Source organism: Abrus precatorius, unplaced genomic scaffold (assembly GCF_003935025.1).
Source record: "Abrus precatorius isolate BTA unplaced genomic scaffold, Abrus_2018 Scaffold9, whole genome shotgun sequence".
Classification (NCBI taxonomy): Eukaryota; Viridiplantae; Streptophyta; class Magnoliopsida; order Fabales; family Fabaceae; genus Abrus; species Abrus precatorius.
Window position 1 is genome coordinate 31,256,784 of NW_020874439.1, and position 27,084 is coordinate 31,283,867.

Sequence of the window (27,084 nt, forward strand, 5' to 3'; positions counted from 1 at the left end):
ATGTTAATGAACTATGCAACTAGGCATAAAAATAGGTGCTTTACTTTAATTAGGTTATGTATGTAACATAATTATTATATATAAGTTTTGTTTGTTACTTGTTAAAGGTCTTATTTTTAGCCTAACTTATCCTGTTTGGATGGTTTGATCTAGCTTAAAGTTTGCTGTAAAAAAATCTCTTAATAAGCCACTAGACTTAAGTAAGTAAATAGACTTAAAACAGGCCAATAAATACACAACAATCAGATCATAAACAAACTTTTAAATACTAATTTTTGAATAATAATATTATATATATATATATATATATATATATATATATATATTAGTCAATCAGGCTTAATAGGCTTCGTAAATAGTTCAGGTCAATCATATTTACTTAAACATACTTTCAAAAAAATTTAAATTTTATTTATTTATTAAAAAAGTTAAAACAAACTAAGGTCGCAGTCAGACTAACTAAATTGTTTTCATCTCTACATGCAATAATATTCTATTAACGATTCACACTTTTTTCTGAATATTTCATTAAAAAGTTTTTGTTGGATTATTCATTTTGCAATCATTTTCCTTGAATAGTTATGCTATTCAATATGAATTTCATTGCACAAAGTTCGTATATGTGTAGGTCTTTTAATCACATGATGCGGCCACAACATCTTAATAGTTTTAACTGCTTCAACATCGAAATTAACTATATCAAGTTGCAATATTGCAACCTACAATGGTCACATTAGGCCATATCCAACTGCATCACAATCATGTTTCACCCTCATCAAAGTTCCAAACTCCTAGAATCTATGTTTAGCCCAAAATGCAGAATATCAGGTTTAAGCTGCTCATAACCACGGTCTAAACCATAGCTAATTAAAAAGATTAACAATCTTGACCAATAAGATCTGTTGGCCAATTTATCATGATTTTCATAAGTGAATCTAAATGTCAAGTCATTATTGGCAAAGAGTCATCTTCCATTATGCATTAATGCTTCCTTTTTGGTATATAGTCCAGAATATCCATAATATACTGATGTTAACTTTTTTAGCGAGGTTATTTTTTCATAAACAAGATTCGAATTCAAACTTCTGCTTAGTGAAGAATTAGGTTAATTTTCCTATTACATGTGTGGCACGACCGGCAAATGAAGCTCCATTTTGCAGGTTAGTGTAAATTTGTGTGGTTACCTCTAAATTGGAGTTCAATCTACTGACATAGTTTAGAATGTTCCTTAAGCTTTCATTCAACTAGCATGGTAAGAGCAACAGTGTTTCATTTCAACATTCTTTATCCATTTTTGTAGAAAAAATGCTAAAAATATAACTAAAAAAATCATAGTAATTATACAATTTTTTGAAGAACAAAAAACTTCAAAAGGAAACAATTATCATATAGAACTACTATTTTTTTTAAAAGTAAAAACAAACCACCTGTAAAAACAAGAATTAAAAAGAAAATAAAGCATGCATATCATGACATCCGTTTTTGACCTTTTTAGGGCCTTACACAAAATAGAAAATTAGGTCCATTTTAAAAAAATTATAAAATGTAATAAAATAAAATAAAATAAAAATATATGCAAATAATTTTATTAAAATAATACGACTTTCTTAAGTGAATACAATTTTTTTAATAAAATTACAAAAAAAATGTTCTTTCATTCAAATAATTCCTATTATATAATTAATTACAAAAACATAAAAAATTATAAAAAATAAGTTCTATGAATATTTTGAGATGTAAAATCATTAAAGATAATATTAACATCAATGTTTTCTAAATATTCCTTCTCGATTGATAAAATTATGAGATTATTCAACTGTTTTTGTGACATTGATGACTTTAGGTAGATTTTGATCAATTTTAGTTTTGAAAAAAATTCTTTTAGCTGATTATAATCTTTGGGACTGTAAAAAAAATAAAAATCTATAAGTAATTAAAACATTTAGATAGTAATATACAAATTTGACAAACTCAAGAATTGTTTAATTTTAAAAAAAATTAAAATTCTCCATAAACTTTAATACTATGAAGAGTAGAATTTGAGAATTAAATGAAGTTTTAAATTTAGAGAAGTTAAAGAGTTAACTATGTTTATGACAAGTGAGATACAATAAATTAAAAGATCTTTTTTATTTTTTTTAACTACAAACTATAATTAAAAGCTAGAATTTTTTTTCACCTAAAAATAAAACATAATTTTTTCGAGCTTAAACTTTAAACGATCGCGCTTATAAACTATCCTCAGTGATTGTAGCATGATTATTGTATTAGCATATTAGTATTACAAATGTTAACCAACAGGTATATATATGGTGGCTTGTTTTGATATACATGCCTAATTTTTCTTTAAAAATGTATCAAATTCAAATATTGCGTATCAGATCATGTTATGCACGCTTTAATTCAAATAAAATTGCTTGCCATAGAGAATACATTCTAGACTACAAAAATATATTATCTAAAATCAAAATTAGGCTTTTGGTCAACTTTTCCTTCTGAGCTGAACTTAGAGAACAATTAAAGGACAGATTGAGTTATAAAAAAAAAAATAATAAAGAGGAGCAAGCAGGAGTGCACATAGATATAAGGCGAAAAAACACGTGCAGAAAATGAAAAAATAAAAAAACATGAGCCCATGCTTTGGAGGAATAACCATAGGACACGTTATCATGGATATACCAAGATGTTATTTCAATCAGTAATGTGTGTAAGTTAACTTCAATCATTAACTTGGTTTATAAAAATACTTCAATTCAAATCAGTGACGAATAATGTTACTTTACTAAGTCGTCGTTGATTGAACTATGTATAGGTAATAAATATAAATAATTAAAATATAATCATAAAATAGTAGTTGTGGCATGATGGTATTTACCTAAAATAATTATAAAGTTAAATAATCATTCGTTAACTATTTTAATTGCATAATCAATTTAATAATCTATTCGAACCGATTATGCTGTACTAGTCAGTAGTTAAAACCAGGTTTTACAACCTTATCTGTGTTCAACTGATCAAAAGTAGATCACTTGCAGTTCAACCCCTGTAAGTAGCAGCAACAACCACCATCATTCACCACCATAAAATACCACAACCTTGTTTTATATATATATATATATATCAGAAACGAGAAACATGCACGGAATTCTTCAGTCACGACCAATCCCCTGTCACTATCGAAACCTCACCCACAGCAATAAAAGCCTTGTTTATGGGGGCCCAAGTTATTAGACGAAAATATCCTCAAGATACCTTTGAAAATTGAATTTTAAATATATATATATATATATATATATATATATATATATATCTTATTTAAAAGTTATAAGAGATATATAATATTATAAAAATTTATAGTAATTTTTTTTTGGAAGGATAATCGGTTTTGGTGTTGGACATCTTTGCTAGAGAAATAAAAATTATTTAAGAATTAAGGCTTTAGTAGTAAAATGAGTGTAGTTAGAAAGAATTTAAGCAACGGTTGCAATTATTATAATAATGATGAAATAAATATACATTTTAAATTGTTAAATCATTTGCTTACATTTTTTTATAACTATGATATGTCGGTACATAATATGGTTTAATGTTAATTTCAGTAGTGTTTTTTTTTTTACTAGTTTATGTTGCTCACTTTTTAACGACTAGATTAAAAAAATTTAATTGTATCTTATATATATATATATAATTTATTTTGAGTTTAGTGACCCAATATTTAATAAAATTTAAAAATTTTAATTGCTTATGTTAAATAATAAAAATTTTATTTTTATATTTTAACATATATTATATTAATTTTGATATATATATATATATATATATATATCAATAAAGTATCAAAAAAATTTTACAAACATGTGATAAAAATTTTAATCTAATGATATTTTACAATAAATTTATTTAAATTGATAACATTTAATGTCAGCGATAATTGACTTTAACAATGTTAAAATTTATAGTGACAAGTGCACAATGAATCGATGTTATATTTATTATTGTTTATGTTGTTTATACGATAAAAGCTTTTTAACTGATTTTATACTTATTTTAACCGATATGTATAATATAAAATTATTTATTTTACTTAAAAACGTTGGTTTGAGTAGTAAGTGATTTAATATCGCTTTAGCAATATTTTGAGTTCAAATTTATTTAATTTATAATTAAAATAATAAAAACTTTAGTATGCAAATCTAATTTAAGAATAAGTAATATTGAATTTAAGCTTGAGTGTCTTACTCTATATAGATTTGAGACTAACTTTTGTTTTTCTTTTTATTGGCTAAATTTTTTTATACCACAAATCTTTTTTTTTTTAATGATGTTTGACACCTTTTAAAAAAATTGTCTTTTTAATTATTTTTATTTGAACTCTAATATCATATAAAGATTTTAGTATGTGATTCCAATTTAAATAAAGAGGAAAATGATTAGTCTTAACTCTTAAACTTGAGTGACCAATTTATTTAAAATATTTATATTTAAACTTTAGGCCTTCTATTTTATATATCTATTTTTATTGTTGGCTAAGAATAAAAGTTGCACAATTTAGTCCAATATTAAGTGCTTTTGGCATTCGGCAGTTCCATCCACATTATAGGCAATGCTGCCTTCTTTTGGAAATTACCAAGTAAATCAACTGGTAAGTGTCAGAATCACTCCTTTTGGGCAATACCTACGCTAAGATCTTTCAACACTTGCCAGAGAGTGGCTTACTTGAGATGGATCCATACTCCATGGTCCCTAACTGGAGAATTTAGGGTCACTAAGGTAGCGTTTGGTCTCGGTCGAGCTGGGACATTGGTGTCTCTTCTCCTTTAAACTTGTGTCCACGTGTTTTTTTATGTTTGTGTTTTTTCAGCGAGTGTTTTTGTGTCTCTGTTCCAATTTTTTTATCTCTGAACCAAACACTACTGTGATAACCCGTAGCCAGTAGCCACTCCACACAATACAAGAGCATCAATCACGAAATGTTGATGCTTTTAAAGTTTCCATGATATCTCAGCTAGTTTGAAGGGATCCATCGAGTCATGGGGTAAAATTAAATGTACAATATAACCATTTTAAGATAAATGTATAATGAATTTCTGTTTTCACATTTTCTTGTGCATAATTAGACGCGGAATCTTATCTCAATTTGGTAGATCAATTTTATATTCTTAAAAAGAGATTTTTGGGTGGCTATATATTTTATTTTCCCTTAAATACTTTTTAATCGTTCTGTTAGGGGTCCTAATCCTGATAATAATTGAACTTAATTGAATGATATTAATTGTGTACCACGCATAATAAACATATGGTATTATTGCACCTAAAGTCCCTGCCCCCTACAATTGTTTATATATGTATATAATCCCACATTAAAATAACATTACAATACAATAATGTAAATGAAATGTGAAAACTATCTTATAGTGAGAAACACACGTTATTTCTCTTCTTGTGCCCAATGGCTTGTTTCGTTTGGTTTCTTTAGACTAAACGGTGCAGTAGCGGTGAGAACTGTGTAGTAGCGGTTGGTACACGTATTCTCACCTTAAATTAGCCCTCAAAGGTTCAAACCTTAGCAAATTGCAACTCATGCTGTCTCTGTCTTTGTTTCAGTGCCAAAACAGACACTTTCTAGCCCCATTCTCTTCTCTTTTTTGTTATTTTTTTTCTCTTTTTTCTCACTTAATCTCTTCCGTTGAATTTTTATGGCACCAATTATCGCCTTTCAATTTTCTCTCTTCTCCCCAGTCACTTTCTTTCTTCTTAGTTGGATGGATTAAATTTGAGCGGCTTCTTGTTTGGATGCTGAGAAAAGCGGGTTTTTCTTTCTCTTCTCTGTTTCTTGGGCTTAATTTTGACTTGAGAATTCACTGAACTCAGAAACAAAAATTCAATCTTCTTCCAATTCCCATTATTTTTCTCTGCTCTGGCTGCGGATGGACACTTCTCTGTATCACTGAAGTGAATTTTTTTAATCAGAGAAAGAGAGAGAAAAGAAAATGGCCTATGCACATGGGTTTGCTCCAATATTCAAATTGGGTTTTGTGTTTTCTTCTCTTTCACCATCACAACAGAGTTACCCTTTGATGTTTCCCGCGTCACACTGTGGATTTTCCCTCAAATTCCTTGATGGGGTATCTGTCACCAGATCCTTCAAGTTTCAAAACCCTTGCTTTGGTGCAAGACACGGTTCAATAAGGGGTTTGAGGGCTTTGAAATCGGTGGAACTGGACCAGTTTGTGACCAGTGACGATGAAGAAGATGAAATGAGTGAAGGGTTCTTCGAGGCAATTGAGGAGCTTGAGAGGATGACAAGGGAACCCTCTGATGTTCTTGAAGAGATGAATGATCGTCTTTCTGCACGGGAACTTCAGCTTGTGTTGGTGTATTTCTCCCAAGATGGAAGGGATTCATGGTGTGCTTTGGAGGTGTTTGATTGGCTTAGGAAGGAGAATAGGGTAGATAAGGAGACCATGGAGCTCATGGTTGCCATCATGTGTGGTTGGGTGAAAAAATTGATTCATGAGCAGCACGGTGTTGGGGATGTGGTTGACTTGCTTGTGGACATGGATTGTGTGGGGTTGAGGCCTGGCTTTAGCATGATTGAGAAGGTGATTTCCTTGTATTGGGAAATGGGGGAGAAGGAAGGTGCTGTCTTGTTTGTGGAAGAGGTTTTGAGGCGTGGAATCCCTTATGCTCAGAATGACAATGAAGGCCATAAAGGAGGGCCAACTGGGTATCTTGCTTGGAAGATGATGGTAAGCAAGCATTTGATGTTTAATGTGTAGGTTCTTTACTTGGTTGGAGTGTCAGCTCTTGTTTGAAACTCTGAATTTGTATTGCAGAACATCTTAGTTGAATGAGTCGTTGTGTTTGTGTGAGTTGTTTATCATTTGGTTCCCTTGTCTTAGATGTTTTGTTAATTGGAGCTGAGGAAATCACTTCTTTCTGTTTTGCATTGCTAATTTGCATTCATTGTTTGGTATTGCTCTGCTTTTAGTCAGTTGATGACATTGTTGGTTAGTGGGTTGTCATTGTTAAGGTTAGTCTGTATGATATATAAGACTGGCTTTTAATTAGTGGTATTGAATTTGAGTCCTTGGGAATGCAGCTGTATTAAATAATTGGAAAGAGAGCGTTGCTGCTTATAGTAAACCTATTTAGTTTGAAAAAAAATTGCTTCCCGCAGCGGATACATGTGGTCTATATTTATATAGATATATGATTGGGTTATTCTTTCAAGGAGGGGGAATGTGTCCTCCCAATCTTGGTTTATCGTTGAATATCTAGCAATAATGGAATGGAAGGGAATGAAATGGAAACAAAACAATTTTGGGTAATTTTCCCCAATCGTTCACGTGAATTGGTGCTTCTGGTTTATTACCAGATGTACTTTTTGGAAACTAGAATAGCGTGTTTTTGGTTGTTATTCATCTTCATTTAGTCATATATGGCTTCTTCGATTCTGAATTTAAATTTACAAGTCATATCTGTGGCAAGAGCAGTGTGTGACTCCTGGCTCACCTTGTCTTTAGTATCTAAGGCCTATGATGTCCCGTATGCTCTTTATGCCAGTTTTTTGTTTCTTGGGGCAGAGAAGGTTAGGGAAATTCTTTTCTGATTACCTTGTATTTAGCCCAGTTTGTGGAACAATATTAATACTACCAAGATAGCCCCAATGTTTACAGTACTCTTCTTGGATACTCGCAATTTTGTTTCAAGACTATCTTTGAAAGGATGAGTTACTGAATAAATGTTTTCTTTTGCAGGCTGAGGGTGATTATAGAGGTGCTGTTAGATTGGTAATTCGCTTTAGAGAATCTGGCTTGAAGCCAGAGGTCTACAGTTACCTTGTTGCAATGACTGCGGTGGTGAAGGAGCTGAATGAATTTGCCAAAGCTCTTCGCAAGTTGAAAAACTTTGCGAGGGCTGGGTTGATAGCTGAGTTAGATCTAGAAGATGTTGAGCTTACGGAGAAGTATCAATCAGATCTACTATCTGATGGAGTGCGCTTGTCTGATTGGGTGATTCAAGATGGCAGCCCATCGCTTCATGGAATCGTTCACGAGAGGCTCCTTGCTATGTATATTTGTGCTGGTCATGGAATTGAGGCCGAGAGGCAGTTGTGGGAGATGAAGCTTGTAGGTAAGGAGGCCGATGGAGATCTCTATGACATCGTTCTTGCCATTTGTGCTTCACAGAAGGAAGCCACTGCCACTGCAAGGCTGCTGACACGGTTAGAGATTGCAAGCTCGCCACAGAAGAAGAAAAGTCTGTCGTGGCTGTTAAGAGGGTATATCAAAGGTGGCCATTTCAACGAAGCAGCAGAAACTGTCATGAAAATGCTTGAATTGGGATTCTATCCAGAGTATTTGGATAGGGCTGCTGTACTGCAAGGTTTAAGGAAAAGGATCCAACAATATGGAAATCTAGATGCTTATATCAAACTCTGTAAGTCCCTCTCTGATGCTAATCTGATAGGTCCTTGTCTTGTATATTTGTATATAAGGAAATATAAACTTTGGGTTGTGAAAATGCTATAAAGGCTATGAATGTGTTGATAGAAAATGAAATAGTGTGGAATGAAATGGCATCATATTCAGTTCCATTGTTTGGATTATTTAAAATTGGATGGAATGGAATGGAACAGAACATGAAGAAATGAATTCCATTCCATTGCATTCAGAACCTCTCTTTTTCCTCCCTTCTAATTCGGGGAATTATAGGATGGAATGCCTATTCTATTATAAAATATCCAAAACATTGGAATGGTAACTTTGTTTTATTTCACTCTATTCTGTTCCATTACGTTCCATATTAGATAGAAAACGAAATGGTACTGTGCCAAGTTTACTACCTCTGGTTTTGGAGGCATGCTTGTATACCTCAAGCACTGATTCTTGGTGCTTGCTTGCTTGTATAATTTTGTATAGTTTTAATGTCAAATGGACCAATTCTAGTGGAAGAGCAATCTTATAATGAGTATGTAAGATTATTAGAATCTTCTCCGGAATTAATTGATTTTGCTATTGATAGTTGATGTCATAATATTGTCATTGCTTCAACTTGGATGTTAATACACACAAGAGCATGATTTTATCTTGAGAAATGGTTAATGATGCTAAGAATACTTTTTATCTTTATTTTTTAGTGAGAAACATTGGCATTGATGAACCTGTGCTGTATAATGTCTAACATAAGATTGCTTTTACAGTACAAATGTGTGGGAAAAACTGACAGAGAGAAATTCGCATGCATTAATTTAATTTTATTAAAAAAATAAATTTTTAAAAAGCTTCATCCGTTTTGAAGTTTGTAAGCTGTGAGTTGTATTTTGTCCTACTCTAGTAATGTAATCTAATGCCATGGAATTTGAACACGTTCGTCTTGGGTTTACTGATTTTAACATATTCTTTCGCATTTGTTTATTTTTCAATGGCCCCTCGTAGGATTTTTTTTTTTTTTTTCTGATTCTCCAATTAAACCCAAATATATATATAATATGTAATTATTTGAAGACGATACTATTGCGTTGTCATTTCAATAGTTGACTTTGCTGTATTACGTTTTTGCTTGATTGTCTCCTTTCTTCAATCTAATTATGTTAAAAATACTATTGTCTTTCTAATCCAATTTTTAAGAGGTAAAGTCAAATTGTCACACTTACATTTGTTAAATATTCTTAATTTTTTTATTTTTATTTTAATCTTATACTATTTTTTAAACTATTTAATTAATCCTTCACCTTACTTTTATTTTTTAGTAATAACTTTTTGTCATTACTAATAATATTTGAATCGAAGTTTGTAATTTGTTAGATGATTAGTTCTAAAATCAATATCTTATAGAATTTAATAATTCAATTTATAAAAATTTGAATATTAAATTTACATAACCTAATAATTTATGATAAATTCACAATAAAAAAATTAATAGTTAGTAATTTTTCATTCATACTAAGTTTATAAATAATCTTTATATGAATCCATTTGCAACAATTTTTTATATCTTTTTTTTCTAAATCCATTATCTTAAACATGAATTTTTTTAATGCTCTTGATAGTACATGATGTATAAACATAATAGATATTACAATAAAAAAAATTTAACGAAGCTCTTGATCAAGGAAGAATACTATTTTATACAAGCTTAATAATAACATTCTTAATGACATCAAATATAACTTCTATATTCTTCATTTAATTTAATTGTTGTTGTGTTTCAATAAAATATTACTACATTACTTTTTGCATATTTAAAAATTTCTATGAATTCTATAAGTTTCAACACTCTATATTAGTATGTTGACAACGAATAGTAAAAGTCAATACTTCTTTTCCTCTTAACTCTAGAAAACTTATTAAATATTTTTAAAAAAAATTGATATATTTGATATAATAAGTTTATATCAATGTAATGCGTACCTATTTCTGGCATGTCACTCTATCTTTTCTATAAATATAATACTTAAAAGATAATTTGTTTTATATGCATATAATGTCAAATATAACTCTAAGCATAATAAATATTAAACATTATGTTTAGTATCCGATTGACAAGGGAGGCATCTATTATTTTGATGAGGGTGTCTTCAAGTGACAATGAAGCAATTCAAGGTAAGATATGACTGTCTTGCAAGGAAACACTTAACATTTAAATTAGAGGTATAAAACTGAAGAATATATGTAAAGAAGAGTGAGTAACAAGCCTAAATTTTCTTCCTTTGTATAGATATTAATTTACTCTTTGGCTTGGGTTTCATCATTACGGTGACATAAATTATTGAGTTGAAGCCGCACAACGATGAGCCTACTAAGCGTGATTTAAGGTTCACAGTAGATTTTAGTTAAGTTAACCTTTTCAAGTTTACAGCTATGCCCAGAAGTTTTGATGCACATTAATGGTTAATAATATTTAGATTAATTTTGAATCACAATTTACAGAGCCAGCATTGTTTATTCCAACCGGATAATAATATCTGATTCATCGAGAGCATGGACGATACTTATATATTTACACCTTTGTTATATACGTTTATGGGATTTTACTAATGAAAAGATTCTTATATTTTATTTCTTAAAATTAAAATAAAATGATCAAACATTTTTCCCACTACTATCACGTTGATTGTTGCTTCCCAGTTGATCAACGAAATGGTTTGAGGCAAAAGAGGCTTGCCATTCTTGGAACTGAAGCATTTCTGGTTTATTTTCTTATTCATGGTGTTACCACTACTATTCATTTTTTAAAACACTTTTATCTGAAATGTGATTCTTTTTTTTTTCTCAAGCACGTTGCTCATCTATTTCTGCTTTCAAAAGAAAAATCTTTTGCTCCATCAGTAGTGTTTTCTTTTACTAGTAAAAATGAAAAACAAAAAAACTAACTTGTTGCAACTTTTTAAGAAAAATAATCTAAACACAATTGTATCCTATTCTAGGAATTCATCCGACTTGCATTTTGAAAATGCTTAGATTCACATTTAAATAATCATTAATTCATATTTATTTTAATATTATTAATTAAAACTTTTGTATTAGATTCACATTTAGAACATTTTTTTTACATATTTTTAAACACCCACTTAGTCTAACATTTTGATAGACACAAAAAATTGTGCTATGAAATTCTGACGGAAGATAGAAGTAAATGAAAACTAAGAAATATCCCATCAGGCTATCAGAACTCAGAAGCAAACATGACCACAAAAGTGGTGTGATGAAATTAATGAATTAAGGTGCATGTCCATATCAAGAAATTATTCTTAGTCACCTGAACAACTCATCATGTGTCAACTTGTTTATCATCCATCACGTGATGATGTACTTGGGTTTTGATTTTCCTGGCAAAACATATATGATGGTTGGATAGTTTTACCAGAAAAAAAAAAAAAAAAGAGTAAATATACAAATTGATCTCTGAAATGATATTTTATTTGTTTTATTTCTAAAAATTTGGCTCGCATTTTGGTCCTGTGAAAATAATTATTGGTTCTAAAAAATATTAGTGGGTACAAATCGATCTCCAAATATGTTAATTTTGTTTATATTTTAGTTTCTTACTTACATTTTTGGGAGAGAAAAACTAAAATGTGAATAAATTAACACTGTAAAGACTAAATTATACAGATCAAAACTTAAAAAAACAAACATAATGACACTTTCAGGGCTCAGTTTATACATCTACTAAAAAAAATTAGTAATATTTTGTTAGTGATTATTAGTTATTAGTGATTAAATTTTGCAGCCCCGTGTCCATTGCAGAATTTGTCAGATGCAGCAAAGCACAACATTTACTTCATTTTTTAATGCATTTCATTCAATACTTTTTCTTCCCTTCATTGCTCATTTGTGAATATTCTTATTCTTTCCGCTTAGAATAAAAAGGAAATTATATATAAAAAACCTTTCTTTACTCTAGTACCAGTCTTCAAATAAGATGAAATTAGTTGAATAAACGAAAATTTTAAAAAAAATGGACAAACTGACTTGATATTTATGAATCACCAAATATATAAAATGATATTATGATATACGTCATTTTTACTTCATAATAAAAACTTTAATTTAAATATATGATAAACCAAAACATATCCATAGAAGTGATAAGATGCCTCCTCAACTCCTTTATATAATTTCATAACCTGAACATATGATCTTAAAATTTCCAACTTGTGTCAGAAGTTAATATACTTCACTGGGAGATTTGACCTAGAGATACTGCAAACAAAAGACTTGAGTTCTGTGCCACAAAAAAATGTGCCATTTGACAAATCACATTCATGAATTATTAACTATTCTGATTTGCATAGATTTGAGGAATTTTTTTCTTAAAGCTATTTGAGTCATTTTCCACAATTTGCTTTGAAGTTTCCTGGTGGGACCGCATTAAGGAAGAACATACTTCAGTAGTGTCACATGGTGATTGTAGGGATATGATCCTTTCTTGTCATTTTGCTATCTTGAGATGGGTATATATTCTCCGCTTGCTTTTGTTCTTCTAACATGAGCTCCAACTTGTGTTGATGTGCAGATATTATTCTTTTGTACATACATCAAACATACATCCAATTATTGATAGAATCTCTATGCCAAAGAGCCATCATATAGGTTGATGATGTTATAAGTAATGAATAAATAAATTTTACAAAGGTGTTGCTAGCTAGATCTACTATATATCTTCCTGACCCATCAATAATTAGGAGCCCGACCACTAACATTATTGGCTTATTTGGTCAGATTTGATGTTTTTTACCCCTTAATTTAGATGTGATCAAGCGTATCCTTGCAAATTCATGTGCTGTGGAGATGTAGTGGACCATTGTTAATTATTTAGCACATAATATTATATGCTACACATCTTAATTGGATTATATGCTGTGCAAAGAATATATAATAGAATATTAATGCTACAAAAGGAAATGCAGTTCCTCAAATCACCCTATAACTTTTCCCCCCGAAGAAAAAACAAATAAAGTGCCACGCATGATTTTGACATCCAACCAATATGAACAATAATAATAATAATAATAATAATAATTTATGGTGTCGATCACCATTTGATTAGGCAATACGTTATAAATCGATTTTGTAGGAGAAAAGAGTAAACAGAAGTGAAAGCTTAAATTATTAATATTATTATTGGGGAGGAGAGGGGGGATATTTTAAAATGTGAATACTTGTTTGTTGTTGATAAGACCACCTAACTTAAAAATAATAATTGGATTGGTTACACAACTCACTCCACCTTATGCACCTTTGCTTGACATGCAATTTCATCTCAATCCTAATATTTGAAGCTTTAATGAAAACTTAATTAATTAAGGTAAAGTTGCCTAGCAAATAATCGAGGTGCGTTTCACTTTGTTGGTGGAATAATTAAATAATCTGTGACCCTATGTCCTACTTTTTTAATACAACAAAAAGAAAAGAAAAGAAAATGATCATGGAACCAGTTGACCAGTCCAGCATGCTCATGTCTCGTATTGGAGTGGTTCTTTTGAAGGATCTGTCACTATGTATGTATGGTTCTCTCTCTGCTCTCTCTCTCTCTCTCTCTCTCTCTGGTGAAGTCAAAAATGGAGTAAGTTACTGGCTCTGGCTGAGCATAGCAGCTTGACCTGATCACACCGAGAAATTATACAAGTAGCTCCTTACTTGGTTTATTTTCCCCTTAGAGACGCACTAACCTTTTCATTCATTGAGTCCTATTCTTTGATTCTAAAAACACACATTATCTAAAGCCTGAATTTTCCACTCCTTTTTAGCATAAAGAAGATGCCAAGTTCAGTTTAGGCCATTGGTCTTCATCATCACCCATCCACCGTCTTTCTCTTCTCTGCAAACCACCCTGAAAAAACACTAGCACCTAGAAACAAAAACCATTCCCTTTTCTGCAAGATACCTAAAACTGCATAGGCCCTTTAACTTATAACTCCCCTTCCTCCCCTCTCTCTCTCTCTCTCTATCTATCTATCTATAGTTGCAAGTACAAAATGAAGTTCTTTTCCTTAAAGGATCACAACCCAAGTTTATTTTTATTCAAAGTTCAACACTTCAGCATAAGGGATTGAAAGCAAAGTACTTATATTTGCATTAGAGATGCGTGGTCTTAAGCTCACTGAACGTTTCAAGAGCACTCAAGTTCATGCTCTCAATTCCTCTTCATCAGAAACCAACGGTGGCAATAGCAACAAAGCCTCAGTGGTTACCACCACCAAATCTCATAACAACCTTAACAGAAACCGAACTATACTATCATCTTGGTCAAAAACCAAATCCAGCACCAACAACAACTCAACCTCAGCATTTGCAAACCTTGTCCCTCTTCAACTCCCTTCCACTGACACCATTGAACCCTCCATAGAACCTCATGTTAAGCCCATCAACCTTGTGGAGACCTTAGCAGAACTCTATCAGCGCAGAGAGTGTTGTTCACAGTCCAAGAAAGCATCACTGTGTGTGGAACAGTACTCTCTCTTGCGTAGCCTTGGTGACCAGAAAATACTCCGAAGATGTCTCAGGATAGCAAGGGAGAATGCTGAGGATGTACTCTCCAAGGTTGTGTTGTCTGCATGGTTGAGGTATGAGAGGAGGGATGATGAGCTTGTTGGTGTGTCTTCAATGGATTGTGGTGGTTATGTTCTTGAGTGTCCAAAGAAGAATTTAGAAAACGGGTTTAGTCCTTGTTCAGTTAATGATCAATGCCAGTGTCAGCAAGAGCCAAATCAAGAAAGTTCCATTGAGAATGTGTGTTTGTCAGATGAGGAAAGTGATGTTTTGTTTTGTGTTGGGAATGAAGATATCAGTTGTGTAAGGTGCAGGATTGCTTCACTTTCTGATCCGTTAAATGCCATGCTTTATGGTGGGTTTGCTGAGTCCAAAATGAGCAAGATTGATTTCTCAGGAAATGGGATATGCCCCAAAGGAATGAGGGCAGTGGAGTTTTACAGCAGGACCAAAAGATTGGATCTTTTCTGTCCCATGACTGTTTTGGAGCTTCTGTCCTTTGCCAATAGGTTTTGTTGTGAGGAGATGAAATCTGCCTGTGATGCCCATTTGGCTTCAATTGTTGTGAACATTGAAGATGCATTGACACTTATTGAATATGGATTGGAAGAGAGAGCCACCCTTCTTGTAGTGTCTTGCTTACAAGTGTTGCTTAGGGAGCTTCCTAATTCTCTGCATGATCCAAAGATGGTAAAAATATTCTCTAGTTCTGAGGCAAAGGAAAGGTTGGCCAATCTGGGGTGTGCTTCTTTTTTATTGTACTATTTCCTGAGTCAAGTGGCTATGGAGGAAAGCATGACATCTAAAACAACAATGATGTTACTAGAGAGAATGAAAGAATGTGCTATAGAAAGATGGCAGAAGGCCCTTGCATTCCACCAATTGGGGTGTGTGTTGCTAGAAAGGAAAGAATACAAAGATGCTCAGCATTGTTTTGAGGAAGCAGTTGAGGAAGGTCATGTTTATTCTTTGGCTGGTGTGGCCAGAACTAAGCATAAGCAGGGTCAACCATATTCAGCATATAAGTTAATTAGTTCTCTCATATTTGAGTATAAACCAGCTGGGTGGATGTATCAGGAGCGTGCACTGTACAATATGGGAAAGGAAAAGAGTTTTGATTTAGATGTTGCAACTGAATTGGATCCCTCCCTTTCATTTCCATATAAGTATAGAGCCCTGGCAAAGGTGGAAGAGAAGCAGATAAAGGAAGGAATTATGGAGTTGAACAAGTTTATTGGATTTAAGCTCTCCCCTGATTGCCTAGAATTGAGGGCTTGGTTGTTTATTGCACTTGAGGAAAATGACAGTGCAATAAGAGATATTAGAGCATTATTAACCATAGAACCTAACTATATAACTTTACATGGGAAGATCAAAGGGGAAAACTTGCTCGAACTTCTAAGCCATGGAGTTCAGCAGAAGAGTCAGGCTGATTGCTGGATGCAATTATACCAACAATGGTCTTCTGTAGATGACATTGGTTCTTTGGCTATTATACATCAAATGCTAGAGAATGAGCCTGGAAAGAGCCTGCTAGAGTTTCGTCAGTCTCTACTCCTGTTGAGGTTAGCATCCCTAAAACTGAACTAAAAGTATCCGAGTGTTTTTAACTTTTAATTCTCATTGTGTGTATTGTCACATTGTCATGGATCATTGCATGTGACAATGACTAGCTTATTAAAATAATGTAAAGTCTATTTTATTCCTCTCTATGCTTCCTAGTATTTTTGCACAATGTAGCTATTTTCTGTCTTGAAATTAGTATTCAGCACTATTTACAGTACCAAGAGAATTCCTCACAGGTTGAATTGTCAAAAGGCTGCAATGCAGAGTTTACGTTTGGCTAGAAATCATTCTAGCTCATTGCAAGAAAGGCTAATTTATGAAGGATGGATTCTGTATGATACTGGCTATCGCGAAGAAGCTTTGGAGAGGGCAGATAAATCCATTACAATTCAGAGATCATTTGAAGCTTTTTTCCTAAAAGCATATGTTTTGGCGGATACAACTCTGGACCCTGAATCTTCCTCCTATGTTATTAAGCTTCTAAAAGAAGCACTTAAATGTCCTTCAGATGGTCTTCGCAAAGGACAAGTGAGTGATCTCTAATACTATTCCTACTGCTAGTGAAGTAAGTATCATACACTTATTTGATTGTCTTGTGCAATATCTTGCAGGCATTGAATAACTTAGGTAGTATTTATGTGGATTGTGGCAAGCTAGAACATGCAAAAGAATGCTACAAGAATGCTCTTGCAATTAGGCACACAAGAGCTCATCAAGGTCTGGCACGTGTTTATCATCAGAAAAATCAACGAAAAGCTGCATATGATGAGATGACCAAGCTGATTGAGAAGGCAGAGAACAATGCCTCAGCATATGAGAAAAGATCAGAATACTGTGACCGTGAGATGGCAAAGGCTGATCTTGATTTTGCAACTCAACTTGATCCCCTAAGGACATATCCATATAGATATAGGGCAGCAGGTACTTTCCCTTATTTAGTACTCTCCTAATTACCATTTGATTTTACTAATTTGAGACACAGATTCAGATAATAATGTGCCAGCCTTGATATATCAATCTGCAACCACTAATCAGTTCCATTTTCATGGTTGGTGAAAACTTTTAACTTCAAATTTGTGTTCTGATTCTTACGCCAAAATCATCATGCAATTGACGAAAAGAGAGAAAAAAAATGTAGTAGCATATTTAATTTGGAGAGATCATCAAGTTCAGAAATGTATCCAAGTTCTATCTATAGTTTCATTCCTACTTTAAACGAAGTTTTGGGTATACACATTGAAAAGAAGTTCATAGAATTTGAATTTCTACAGGACAGTTACTACTTCAGAAAATAAGTATAATTACTACTTCATCTGTTGTCCTTGCTTTCTTTGGTCGTCAAAAATATATTATGAAGTTTCAGTTTGAAATTTTATGTTTTAGATGACTTGGTATCGACGGAGTAGGTAATAAACCCAATAGGTAGATACTTTAATCTTTACACCATTCAAATTTCACATATTTTGCCACCAAAGATAAAAATATAAATATAATAATGATTATTTACATATAATGTCACATGTATGAACAGTGATGATGGATGAGCAAAAGGAAACTGAAGCAGTTGAAGAACTCACCAAAGCCATAAAATTCAGGCCTGACCTGCAAATGCTTCATCTTCGAGCAGCATTTTATGAGTCAATGGGGGACCTATCATCTGCTCTTCAAGATTGTCAGGCTGCACTTTGCTTAGATCCAAACCATGCAGGGACACTTGATCTGTATCAAAGGACTAAAAACTTGAACTTTTAATCTCAAAAGTATATTGCATCAGAAAGATAAAATGTGGTAATACTGGTTAGACAATTAATCGGACACTCCCAAAAGACCAAGTTTTTCCCTCAAATCTCACAGCAACCGCCTAAGAACAAAGAGAATGGGATGGAGGATATCATATGGATTGTGGAAACAAAAACAGGAAGCAATACTTTTTTGGATGAATCAAGAAAAAGATGGATGAAAATGACGAAGTTATGTGTTTATATTATCAAATAGGGAGGATGATTAAGATATAAATTGTAAGAATTTCAGAACAGTAACTCCATTGATATGATATGTATTCTTGTGAGTCATATTTACAGAATTTGTCTCACGGTATTTAAACGTCCTCTTGTACAGTTACAAGGTTATAAAGAGATTCATACCACTTGATTCCTACAATGTATAATTCATTTCCTGCACTTTTTTCTTTTTACTAAAAATAAAATTAATCTTCCCGGTTTGTTGCTGTTCTTGATCCATAGTATTTCGTACATCAAGTGAACAAACAAATCCCCAGTGGAAATGATGAGATAGTATTAATTTTTGGTCTCTGCCTCAATCTGCAAATTCTATCTTATCTTAAGATACCATAGTGATATTATTTTCCAAGGCCAATATTTTAGTGAAAAACAATTCCTTAATGTCTTGATTTTATCTTCATATGACAAAAGGGTGGAACTCGTTTCTTTGTCATCGAAAACCAACATAATCATTTCTCTTGCTCTGAGCCTTTTCCACACTAGAAGGAAAACAATATTCTCTTAGAAAATCATAAAAACAAAAGGATATATAGGAAGTAATCTTCATTCCTCAAATATTTACAAAAATCAATTGCTCTATTAAAACAAAAGTTGTCTCTTCTATTCACCTGACTTCTGTTAGCTTCAAAAGAAGAATCTATAACATAAGAAAAAAAAATTAAAAAATGGCATCAAACTCCAAATTCGGAGTAGATGCTCAGATTATTATCCCAATACACAATTTTCTTTATATGGCGTTATGGATTAAAGTCTGAACTTAAGTCAGTGGACATAATTTCTATTTCTGCCCACCAAAGAGGGGATGGTTTGGGAGTTGCTCCGTCAGGTCCCATAGCAGTGATTTCCTTCAACTTAGCAGCAACCTCTCTCATAGTTGGCCTTTTTCCGGGATCTGGATGAACACAGCTGTTGATCACTTGTGACCATTTTTCAATTTCATCTGCTCTCAAAGAGTTAAGGCTTGTATCTACCAACTCTCTCAAGGGTTGCTCCCTTATATATTCTGCTGCCCAATCTGTAACTAAGCCATTGTCTACTGCATAGGGAACTCTACCAGTAATCAATTCAAACAATATTACTCCAAAGCTATAAATATTAGATTTTATACAAGCTGAAGTTGTTTCTGCAACTTGTGTGGCTTCAGAACCCTTCTTTGTATCAACTATGTCATTCCAGAAACTAAGATCTGATAATTTAGCAGCATAATCTTCAGTCAGGTATATAGAGGAAGATTGGAGGTTTCTGTGGGCAATGGGTGGTGTTAGCTGATGCAAGTGCTCTAAACAGTAGGCTATTCCCATAGCTATCCTCATTCTCATTCCCCAGTCTAGTTGTTCTGCTTCTCTAACTGCAAGACATACATGAATGATGTCAAAACAAAACACTAATTACCAGTAAAAGACACAACTTTCAACTTGTGAAAGAACTAATCAATTTGAATACTTAAGTTTTGAATTGAAATCCCAAGACTGATTTTCTATTACCATGCATAAACTCTCCTCTCTTATTTGATCAAACAATCTTTGATATCTATCATATTATGAAACTGATAAACCTTTTGGATAAAGATGTATGGTAAAGGCCTAATAATAGCGTTTCATTATATTTCTAACACAAGAAATTGCTGATAAAAGCTATGTTAATAACTTCTTACTAATAAGTATCGAGTAATAAGGGAAGGATACACCATAAATATAATAGTTGCGTGTTAGGATGCAATGATTCTTAAATCATATGCTTGGCAATGTAATCACGCAAGTAAAATTTGAACAAAACAGCACTCACTGTGTAGATGTTCAAATAGTGATCCATTTGGAACATACTCAAAAACCATCATCCTTGTGAATGGATTATTCTCTTCACAATGTCCAATAAGATTCACAAAATTCTTGTGGTTTACTCTTGATAGCATCTCGATCTGGAATCACAAAAAGGAAAAAGTTTAGAACAAAAACCAAATCAAAAAGTGTGGTGAGTTTGCTAAGCATACCTTCTTTCTGAATTTAGCTTCGACATGTTTTGACCAATTTTTGGATGAAGTCACTGTAGAGCATGCTACAGCTATTTCAACTCCACTAGAGAGAGTTCCTTTATAAATAGTCCCATTTGGCAGAGAACCAATAATGTTGCTGAAGTCTTCACAAGCTGCTTCAAGTTCTGTTCGTTTTAGACTTGGAACACCTAAATCACATGCACAATGAGTATGCATATTCCAAATAAAGAAATATTGTAAAAGAAGGAAAAAGACTACAACATAAACTTTATTAGGTAGAGTTAATTTGAAATTTTCAGTTTTAAATCTATAACAGAACTTGTCAATGATGCAAGTAAAATATATGAGCACAAGTTACCTGTTACAAATGCTTTCTGCAACTGGCCACTCAACCCTGTGGCCCAAGGTTTTACAGCTACAACCTTGCTGCTTCTGATGCAAACAAAAGCAATGCATGACACCAAAATCAGGAAGAAGCCTCCAACTGTGGACCAAATAATCACAAGATGTTGCTTTGGTTTTGAACTGTTTGAATTCCCTTGGTTTAAAGATGAAGCAGGAGAAGGTGTTGAAACCCAGTTGGAATGTGGTGGTTTGGACACAACAATAGGTGGATTTGCTGGAGTTGGTGCTACCATAGGTGAAGGTGAAAGAGTGAAAAAGACACTAGAAAGAGATGGAGAAGGTGAAGGGGAAACTTCTGGAGATGTTGGTGAATCTGAGGGACTTTCTGATGGTGATGGTGATGGGGGAAAAGGCTCAGAAACTGGTGATAGTAAAGAGGAAAAGGGTGATGGTGATGGTGAAAGAGTCTCTTTGTCATCAACCCTCTTAGTTTTGGGTGAGTTAGGTGCTACTTGGAGAAGTTGCCTTCTGTATGCTATATCCCCACGCCGGTCAATGCGCCTGTCACAAGCACACGATTTTAAACATAATTTGATGTATCATATATGAAAAATCTAATGAAAAAAAAAAAAAAAAACACTCTAAGCAATATTGGACTTATAAGAAAATAAAAAGAAAAACCATTAAGATCTATGCTGTGGATAAAAGGAATGTAAAGCAAAAGCAAAGTTTAATTCAGCACTAACATAAGCATTTTTTACTAGCTGCATGATTAATTGCTTACCATATATTAGATATGCTAACACATGCTTCTCTAGAGGTGGCACCAGTTAGTTGTTCTTCATGCACATGCAATTCAGAAAACTTCTTGAGCTCATACACTTCTGGAGCTAAGTTGGCAAGATAGTTATTATTGTCCAATAAACTGTGGTACAAATTTGATGATTTAACTACAAAAAATCAGAAAAAAAAAAAAGAAGAAATTTGTGTGTATTGCATGAAAAATTCAACTTACAGGGTAGTTAGGGAAGGATTGTTGCCAAGGTCTTCAGATGGAAATGGTCCGCTAAAGTTGTTAAATCCTAAGTCAAGAACTTCCAATTCCTCTAGTTGCAGTATTTCCTTGGGGATGTCTCCAAAGAAATAATTGTTACGCAATATGCTGCATATGATTATAAGGGTTGTTGACAAATTCTCATTATTTTGGCATAGTCAATAATGGCATGCACATGTTCTTACATTGATTTTATATGAACCAGCTTCCCAATTTCGGGTCCTAGTGTTCCGTGCAGACACAGATCTTTTAAATTCCTGCATGTTGAATAACCCTTAATTCATGTACATTGGATATACAATGTTCATTGGACATTTGTGGCGAGTAATTATTAATTAACAATAATAATATGGACTGGCAAGATGAAAAGCATAGCTCATTCAATTTCCCAAAAGCAGACTCGTCCAAATCAGAAGCAAAACAAATACAGTTTTGAAATAAGTAAGAAATTTATAATCACAAAAAATAAGTTGAATTAAATAAATCTCTAATCAAACTATAATTATTTTATTAACAGTGGCATGGTTACCTAGAAAAAACCTTAGGCTATTCCAAGCTTTATTGTTATATTTTGTCTCTAAAATATAATAGTAGCACAAAATTATTAAACTCGATAAAAAATTAAATTTTCAAAAATTAAATTTTCAAAATATTTAAGAAATCAAAATCATAATCAATAATATATATATATATATATATGTATATGTATATGTATATATATTTTCGATTGTCAATTTTTTTCCCAAATTGTTAATATATTATACTTAGATTACATGGTCAACTCCCCCATGCAACTTATACCCAATTACGTTTTATTTTTGGTCGATGGGTAACTACTGTTGGCGTTACAAGCCACATCAATGAGAATTTCAAGTATTAGTAATAATTAATCAGAGCCCAATTGGACTGTGAGCCCAACTAGTTATTTTATAATTGATCTGTTTCTTTTTTTTATCCTAATTTGTCCAATTTTTCTGGGTTTATTATATTATTATTATTATTATATATTTTTTAAATTTTTATTTAATACCTTATTTATCTTAACGACAAAAATGCTACAAAAATGGTTTCGTCATGAATCTGCACCGTGTATCCCAAAAATGTAACAACTCAAATATTTATCCATTTTCTAATTTATTATTCCTAATATATTTTAAACTATTAGTCAAATTTTATTAAAAAACTATAAAATCACGTAAATGTCACTCTTATTCATAATTTTATACGGTTTTAAGAAATTTCAACCAATAAAATATATTAAAAAGTATGTTGTGTTCTTCTTAGGAGTGAGACTCTGGTATATGCAGGACAATAACTAGTACCAACAAACACAACGCTCCCAAATATTCATGTGTACAAGTTTATGTTCAGTCATAAACTAAGCACGGGAAAACAATTGTAAAAAGAAAATTGCAGGTTGACATGAATATGCAACTTTTTATCATGTAACTTCTTAATAAACTTCATGTATGGTTATTGAATATAAAAGCTTGATAATATATAAACTGAGATATAAAGAATTTAACATGCATTGGTAGATATATATATATATATAAAGAGTTCGGATGATGATAAATGCAAAATCATATAAAAGAGAATTAGCGTGAAAGAGAAGCAGCATAAGAGGGGTTGCTTACAAGGAAACAACATTGCCGTGGGAGCACTCTACTCCGAACCAAGAGCAAGGATCAACCACTCCTTCTTCACCATTCCAACTTGATAAAGCCCCCAATGGATCTCTCACCATTCTCTCCCTCATCTTTTGCATCGCCAACCCTACACCATCTCACACCAAACCACATAAATCTATGAAACAACCTCAAGAAAAATAAACCCGTGATAATAAGGGTCTTATTAATTTTACATATTATGTCAACTTTTTTATTAAAATTCACGTAAAAATATATCTTGTGGACGCTGGTTAACATTCTTTAATGACAATTATGAAGTGGTATACATTATTAAAAATAATTATACATTATTAAAAACAATTAAAATACACACATAAACTGATCTTGAATCATACGTTTATTTGATGCAACTCACCTTCACTGTTGAGAGTGGAACACCAAATATGTTCCATGGAGAACGAGAATAAAGAGACCACCACAACAAACACGCGGCAGAGGTTGAATCTCCACGGTTCTTCCATTGTACGAGAAAAGCACTTCTGAAACAATATTCGATGGTTTGGTCCACTTTGTTCTTCTTCTCACACACACACACACACACATATATAGAATAAAGGACAGAATGATTGGAGAAAATCAAATCAAACTCACCGACACAAAGTATTTTGAGTTAACAAAATGAAACGGAGGAAACGTGGGACAGTGTTCAGGGAAAGTGAGACAGAGTCCGATAAAACGGCTTATTTGATTTAACGTTTTTGCGGCAATCAAGTGTTTGACGGCACGGTGGTTTTTTGTTCACCGTTTCAGAGGATTGAATGTTGGATTGTGTCGTGGAGTTGGAGAAGTCAGATACTCTCATATATTCTATTTATACGTGTAATGATTTTGTTTTCACCTCCTACATAAACGCACGTGTTCATCATATACACTCTATCTTGCTTTATTGAAACAGGTCGAAATTTTAAATAATTTTCAAATATCCAAGGTTTTTTTTTAAATATTACTAGCTATACAAATCGCATAAATAACCTTGCATGTACGAGAGGAGTTTTAGTATTTATAATAGTTAATTTTACAGTTGATAATAATTCTACTCGTTTCAAATAAAATTTTATTTTTGGACGATATTAATGTAAAATTTTTTATATTATCAATCAATTAGAATATATCATAAATATAATTTGTATTAATTATTACAAAATTAATAACTTTTACTGGTATGACAATAGATGATCGGGTGATGGTGTAAATTTTTTTTAATACTATCAGTATATTTAAATTAAAATTTATGTTAAAATTCAATTCATATGGTTAAAAATGATCTTTTAATGTACTTCAAGGTGTATAATAAATAATATAAGATAATAAGTACAAGATACATGAATAAAATAGACGTAAAGAAGAAGTAGTGATGGAACAGACTTTATTACTGCAGTCAGCCTAATTAACCAGAATCAAAGATTTTATGCTCAATCTAATTGATTATATTTTATCAAATAGATATAAGTTCTCTGTCAAGCTTTAGGTGATATTAAAGTTCTTTTATTATAATTGTTACATGATATTTCTTTGAAAAAAATATTCTTTTAAATATTTTAATTTATTAGTTTATTTATTAACTTTATTACTATTTTTGTACTTTTTAATTTTTGACCTTTCAAAGTTTTGGTTTTAAAAAATGAATAATAATAAATATTGTTTTAATATTATTTATGTATTCTTACATAATTATACTCTGTAACACCGCTGTCAATATTCATTAACAATATCATGCCGTGTTTAACAATTTGTGTAAATAAATTCTTCAAGTACTTGAAATAAGCACATATCAGTCTGCTATCGAAATAAGATTTTGATTAATCATTTATAACTCAGTTGACGTAGGATCACAACTGCAATTTTAATATTTGGATGTAACGCTACCGTTTGGGATTCAATTCTAATGTCCCTTTTTTGTTTCCCTTACCTAAATATTTGTACCTTTAATGCATAACAAGCTAAAGCTTTGATATATACTATAGCTGATCTAAATGTAAGTGAAAATTATTATAAATTATTTAATATGTAAGATTATAATATCTTTAAATACTCACATAATTTTATTTTATGCCAGAACATAATATATAACTGTATAATTTTTAAGATAGTATGACTCTTCAATAGAAGAAACAGCACAGGGTAATTAGATGTACGGATTCAGACCAATAAAAATATTCAGCATCATGTTTGAAAAATTATTGCTTGTTTGAAGTTTTAAAAGTGATTCAACCGTTGTGAAATGGTTTTTTTTTTTTAACTAGTGTTTAAGACATATTTAAAATTTCAATAAATAATGCGTTTTTATTGAAAATTGTAGTATTGAATATTATTAATGTCTTAAATTCTATAATATATTATATTTAAATACAAATTTATGATACATATTTTTTATTACATATTGTTAAGTACGGGTTAGAAATGTTATTATTATAAAACTAAAAATATACACAAAATCCATAGCATTTGACCTTTACACAACTCATCACTTGGCTCTTTTGTTTTGTCTAGATCAATTGCACTAAGTCTTAATTTTCTTAAAATTACAACATTTTATAATTAAAGTTAACATAGTATTATATTATTAAGCAAAGCATATACATATATACGAAAAATTCTACGTGGGTTTTGGCAGCATAGGAACATTAACTGCTTATACGTCACTCATATATGGGCCAACATGATATGAAACATATATTTTTATACAAGCATACACCTATTGGCAAAGATGTTAAGCCTAACTTTTACGGTGATGGCTGGCTTGAAATTTAATTTCTCAACTGGGTGGGAGATATTTGAATAGGTCCACACCTCCACATATGTATCATTTGATTGGAGTATCTAAGAATCTTCTTATATATGTTTTCTTGACCTACCTAAAAGCCTGCAAGAGACATAACATATATATAACCCTTAAACTTCAATGTTTTAGAATATACCCTTAATTCATATATTTTGGTGCTGCTGGTCCTGACTATAACTTACATTGTTTATGCCATAAATATTATTAAACTCGGACTTGTATGAGTGCCATGCATGTGGACCAAAGTATACATATGGATATTAAAGTTAAGGATAAACTTAAAAATTGAAAAGAAAAGAAAAAAGGATTAGCTAGTTAATTTATGCATGTTGATGTTTATTATCAAATGAGAAAACTTGGCGAACAATGGAAGAAGAAAAGATCATGGCGTGAAAGACAAGTACGGACAATGTTGGGGTGGGTGTTTGAGTTATAACATCTCATTTAGCAAAAAGAAAAAGATGAGGGATAACGAAATCCAATCTTCTCTGAATGGGAGATGAGAGAAATTAAATGGTGACTTGTGATAATTATTCATTACCTTTCTTTCAACAATTTTTTTCCAAAGATGATAATATATTATCGTGGGAAAACACCACGTTAAAAAATATCTTTCCTCTACCACCAAATTGG

General features: G+C 31.9%; 3 protein-coding genes across 5 annotated transcripts; 2 read left to right on the forward strand and 1 right to left on the reverse strand.

Moving 5' to 3' along the window:
• The first annotated feature begins 5,661 nt into the window (after positions 1–5,661).
• Positions 5,662–9,365, forward strand: LOC113848885 (pentatricopeptide repeat-containing protein At2g30100, chloroplastic). 2 transcript variants are annotated; one of them, XM_027478275.1, is made up of 3 exons: positions 5,662–6,749; positions 7,761–8,442; positions 9,206–9,365. In XM_027478275.1, exons 1-3 carry the CDS (start codon positions 5,991–5,993, stop codon positions 9,226–9,228), a joined length of 1,464 nt encoding a protein of 487 aa, XP_027334076.1. In that variant the 5' UTR covers positions 5,662–5,990; the 3' UTR covers positions 9,229–9,365. The 2 variants fall into 2 exon arrangements, with proteins under 2 accessions (XP_027334076.1, XP_027334075.1); XM_027478274.1 differs by lacking the exon at positions 9,206–9,365 and having other exon boundaries at positions 7,761–9,131.
• A 4,580-nt stretch (positions 9,366–13,945) lies between these two features.
• Positions 13,946–18,784, forward strand: LOC113848882 (ethylene-overproduction protein 1). Of its 2 annotated transcripts, XM_027478272.1 has the most exons (5): positions 14,020–14,656; positions 14,762–16,564; positions 16,802–17,093; positions 17,177–17,486; positions 18,097–18,784. In XM_027478272.1, the coding sequence occupies exons 1-5, from the start codon at positions 14,592–14,594 to the stop codon at positions 18,315–18,317; spliced, it is 2,691 nt and encodes an 896-aa protein (XP_027334073.1). In that variant the 5' UTR covers positions 14,020–14,591; the 3' UTR covers positions 18,318–18,784. The 2 variants fall into 2 exon arrangements, with proteins under 2 accessions (XP_027334072.1, XP_027334073.1); XM_027478271.1 differs by having other exon boundaries at positions 13,946–16,564.
• Positions 18,785–19,182: 398 nt separating this feature from the next.
• Positions 19,183–24,435, reverse strand: LOC113848884 (inactive receptor-like serine/threonine-protein kinase At2g40270). Its single transcript, XM_027478273.1, has 10 exons — positions 24,261–24,435; positions 24,025–24,148; positions 23,616–23,754; positions 22,164–22,235; positions 21,940–22,086; positions 21,709–21,849; positions 20,938–21,485; positions 20,577–20,767; positions 20,372–20,504; positions 19,183–19,934 (listed from the first exon to the last, which is right to left on the reverse strand). Exons 2-10 carry the CDS (start codon positions 24,128–24,130, stop codon positions 19,324–19,326), a joined length of 2,088 nt encoding a protein of 695 aa, XP_027334074.1. The 5' UTR covers positions 24,131–24,148; positions 24,261–24,435; the 3' UTR covers positions 19,183–19,323.
• Between the last annotated feature and the right edge of the window lie 2,649 nt (positions 24,436–27,084).

Bases quoted from the DNA above. Each gene is read 5' to 3' on its own strand.
- LOC113848882 (XM_027478271.1), top strand. From the start codon at position 14,592: ATGCGTGGTCTTAAGCTCACTGAACGTTTCAAGAGCACTCAAGTTCAT. The intron at 17,094-17,176 runs GTGAGTGATCTC...AATATCTTGCAG, and splicing joins ATGGTCTTCGCAAAGGACAA to GCATTGAATAACTTAGGTAG. The intron at 17,487-18,096 runs GTACTTTCCCTT...ATGTATGAACAG, and splicing joins ATATAGATATAGGGCAGCAG to TGATGATGGATGAGCAAAAG.
- LOC113848885 (XM_027478274.1), top strand. From the start codon at position 5,991: ATGGCCTATGCACATGGGTTTGCTCCAATATTCAAATTGGGTTTTGTG. The intron at 6,750-7,760 runs GTAAGCAAGCAT...TTTCTTTTGCAG, and splicing joins ATCTTGCTTGGAAGATGATG to GCTGAGGGTGATTATAGAGG.
- LOC113848884 (XM_027478273.1), bottom strand. From the start codon at position 24,130: ATGGAAGAACCGTGGAGATTCAACCTCTGCCGCGTGTTTGTTGTGGTG. The intron at 20,505-20,576 runs GTATGCTTAGCA...TTGTGATTCCAG, and splicing joins AAGCTAAATTCAGAAAGAAG to ATCGAGATGCTATCAAGAGT. The intron at 19,935-20,371 runs GTGAGTGCTGTT...TATGTCTTGCAG, and splicing joins ACTATTTGAACATCTACACA to TTAGAGAAGCAGAACAACTA.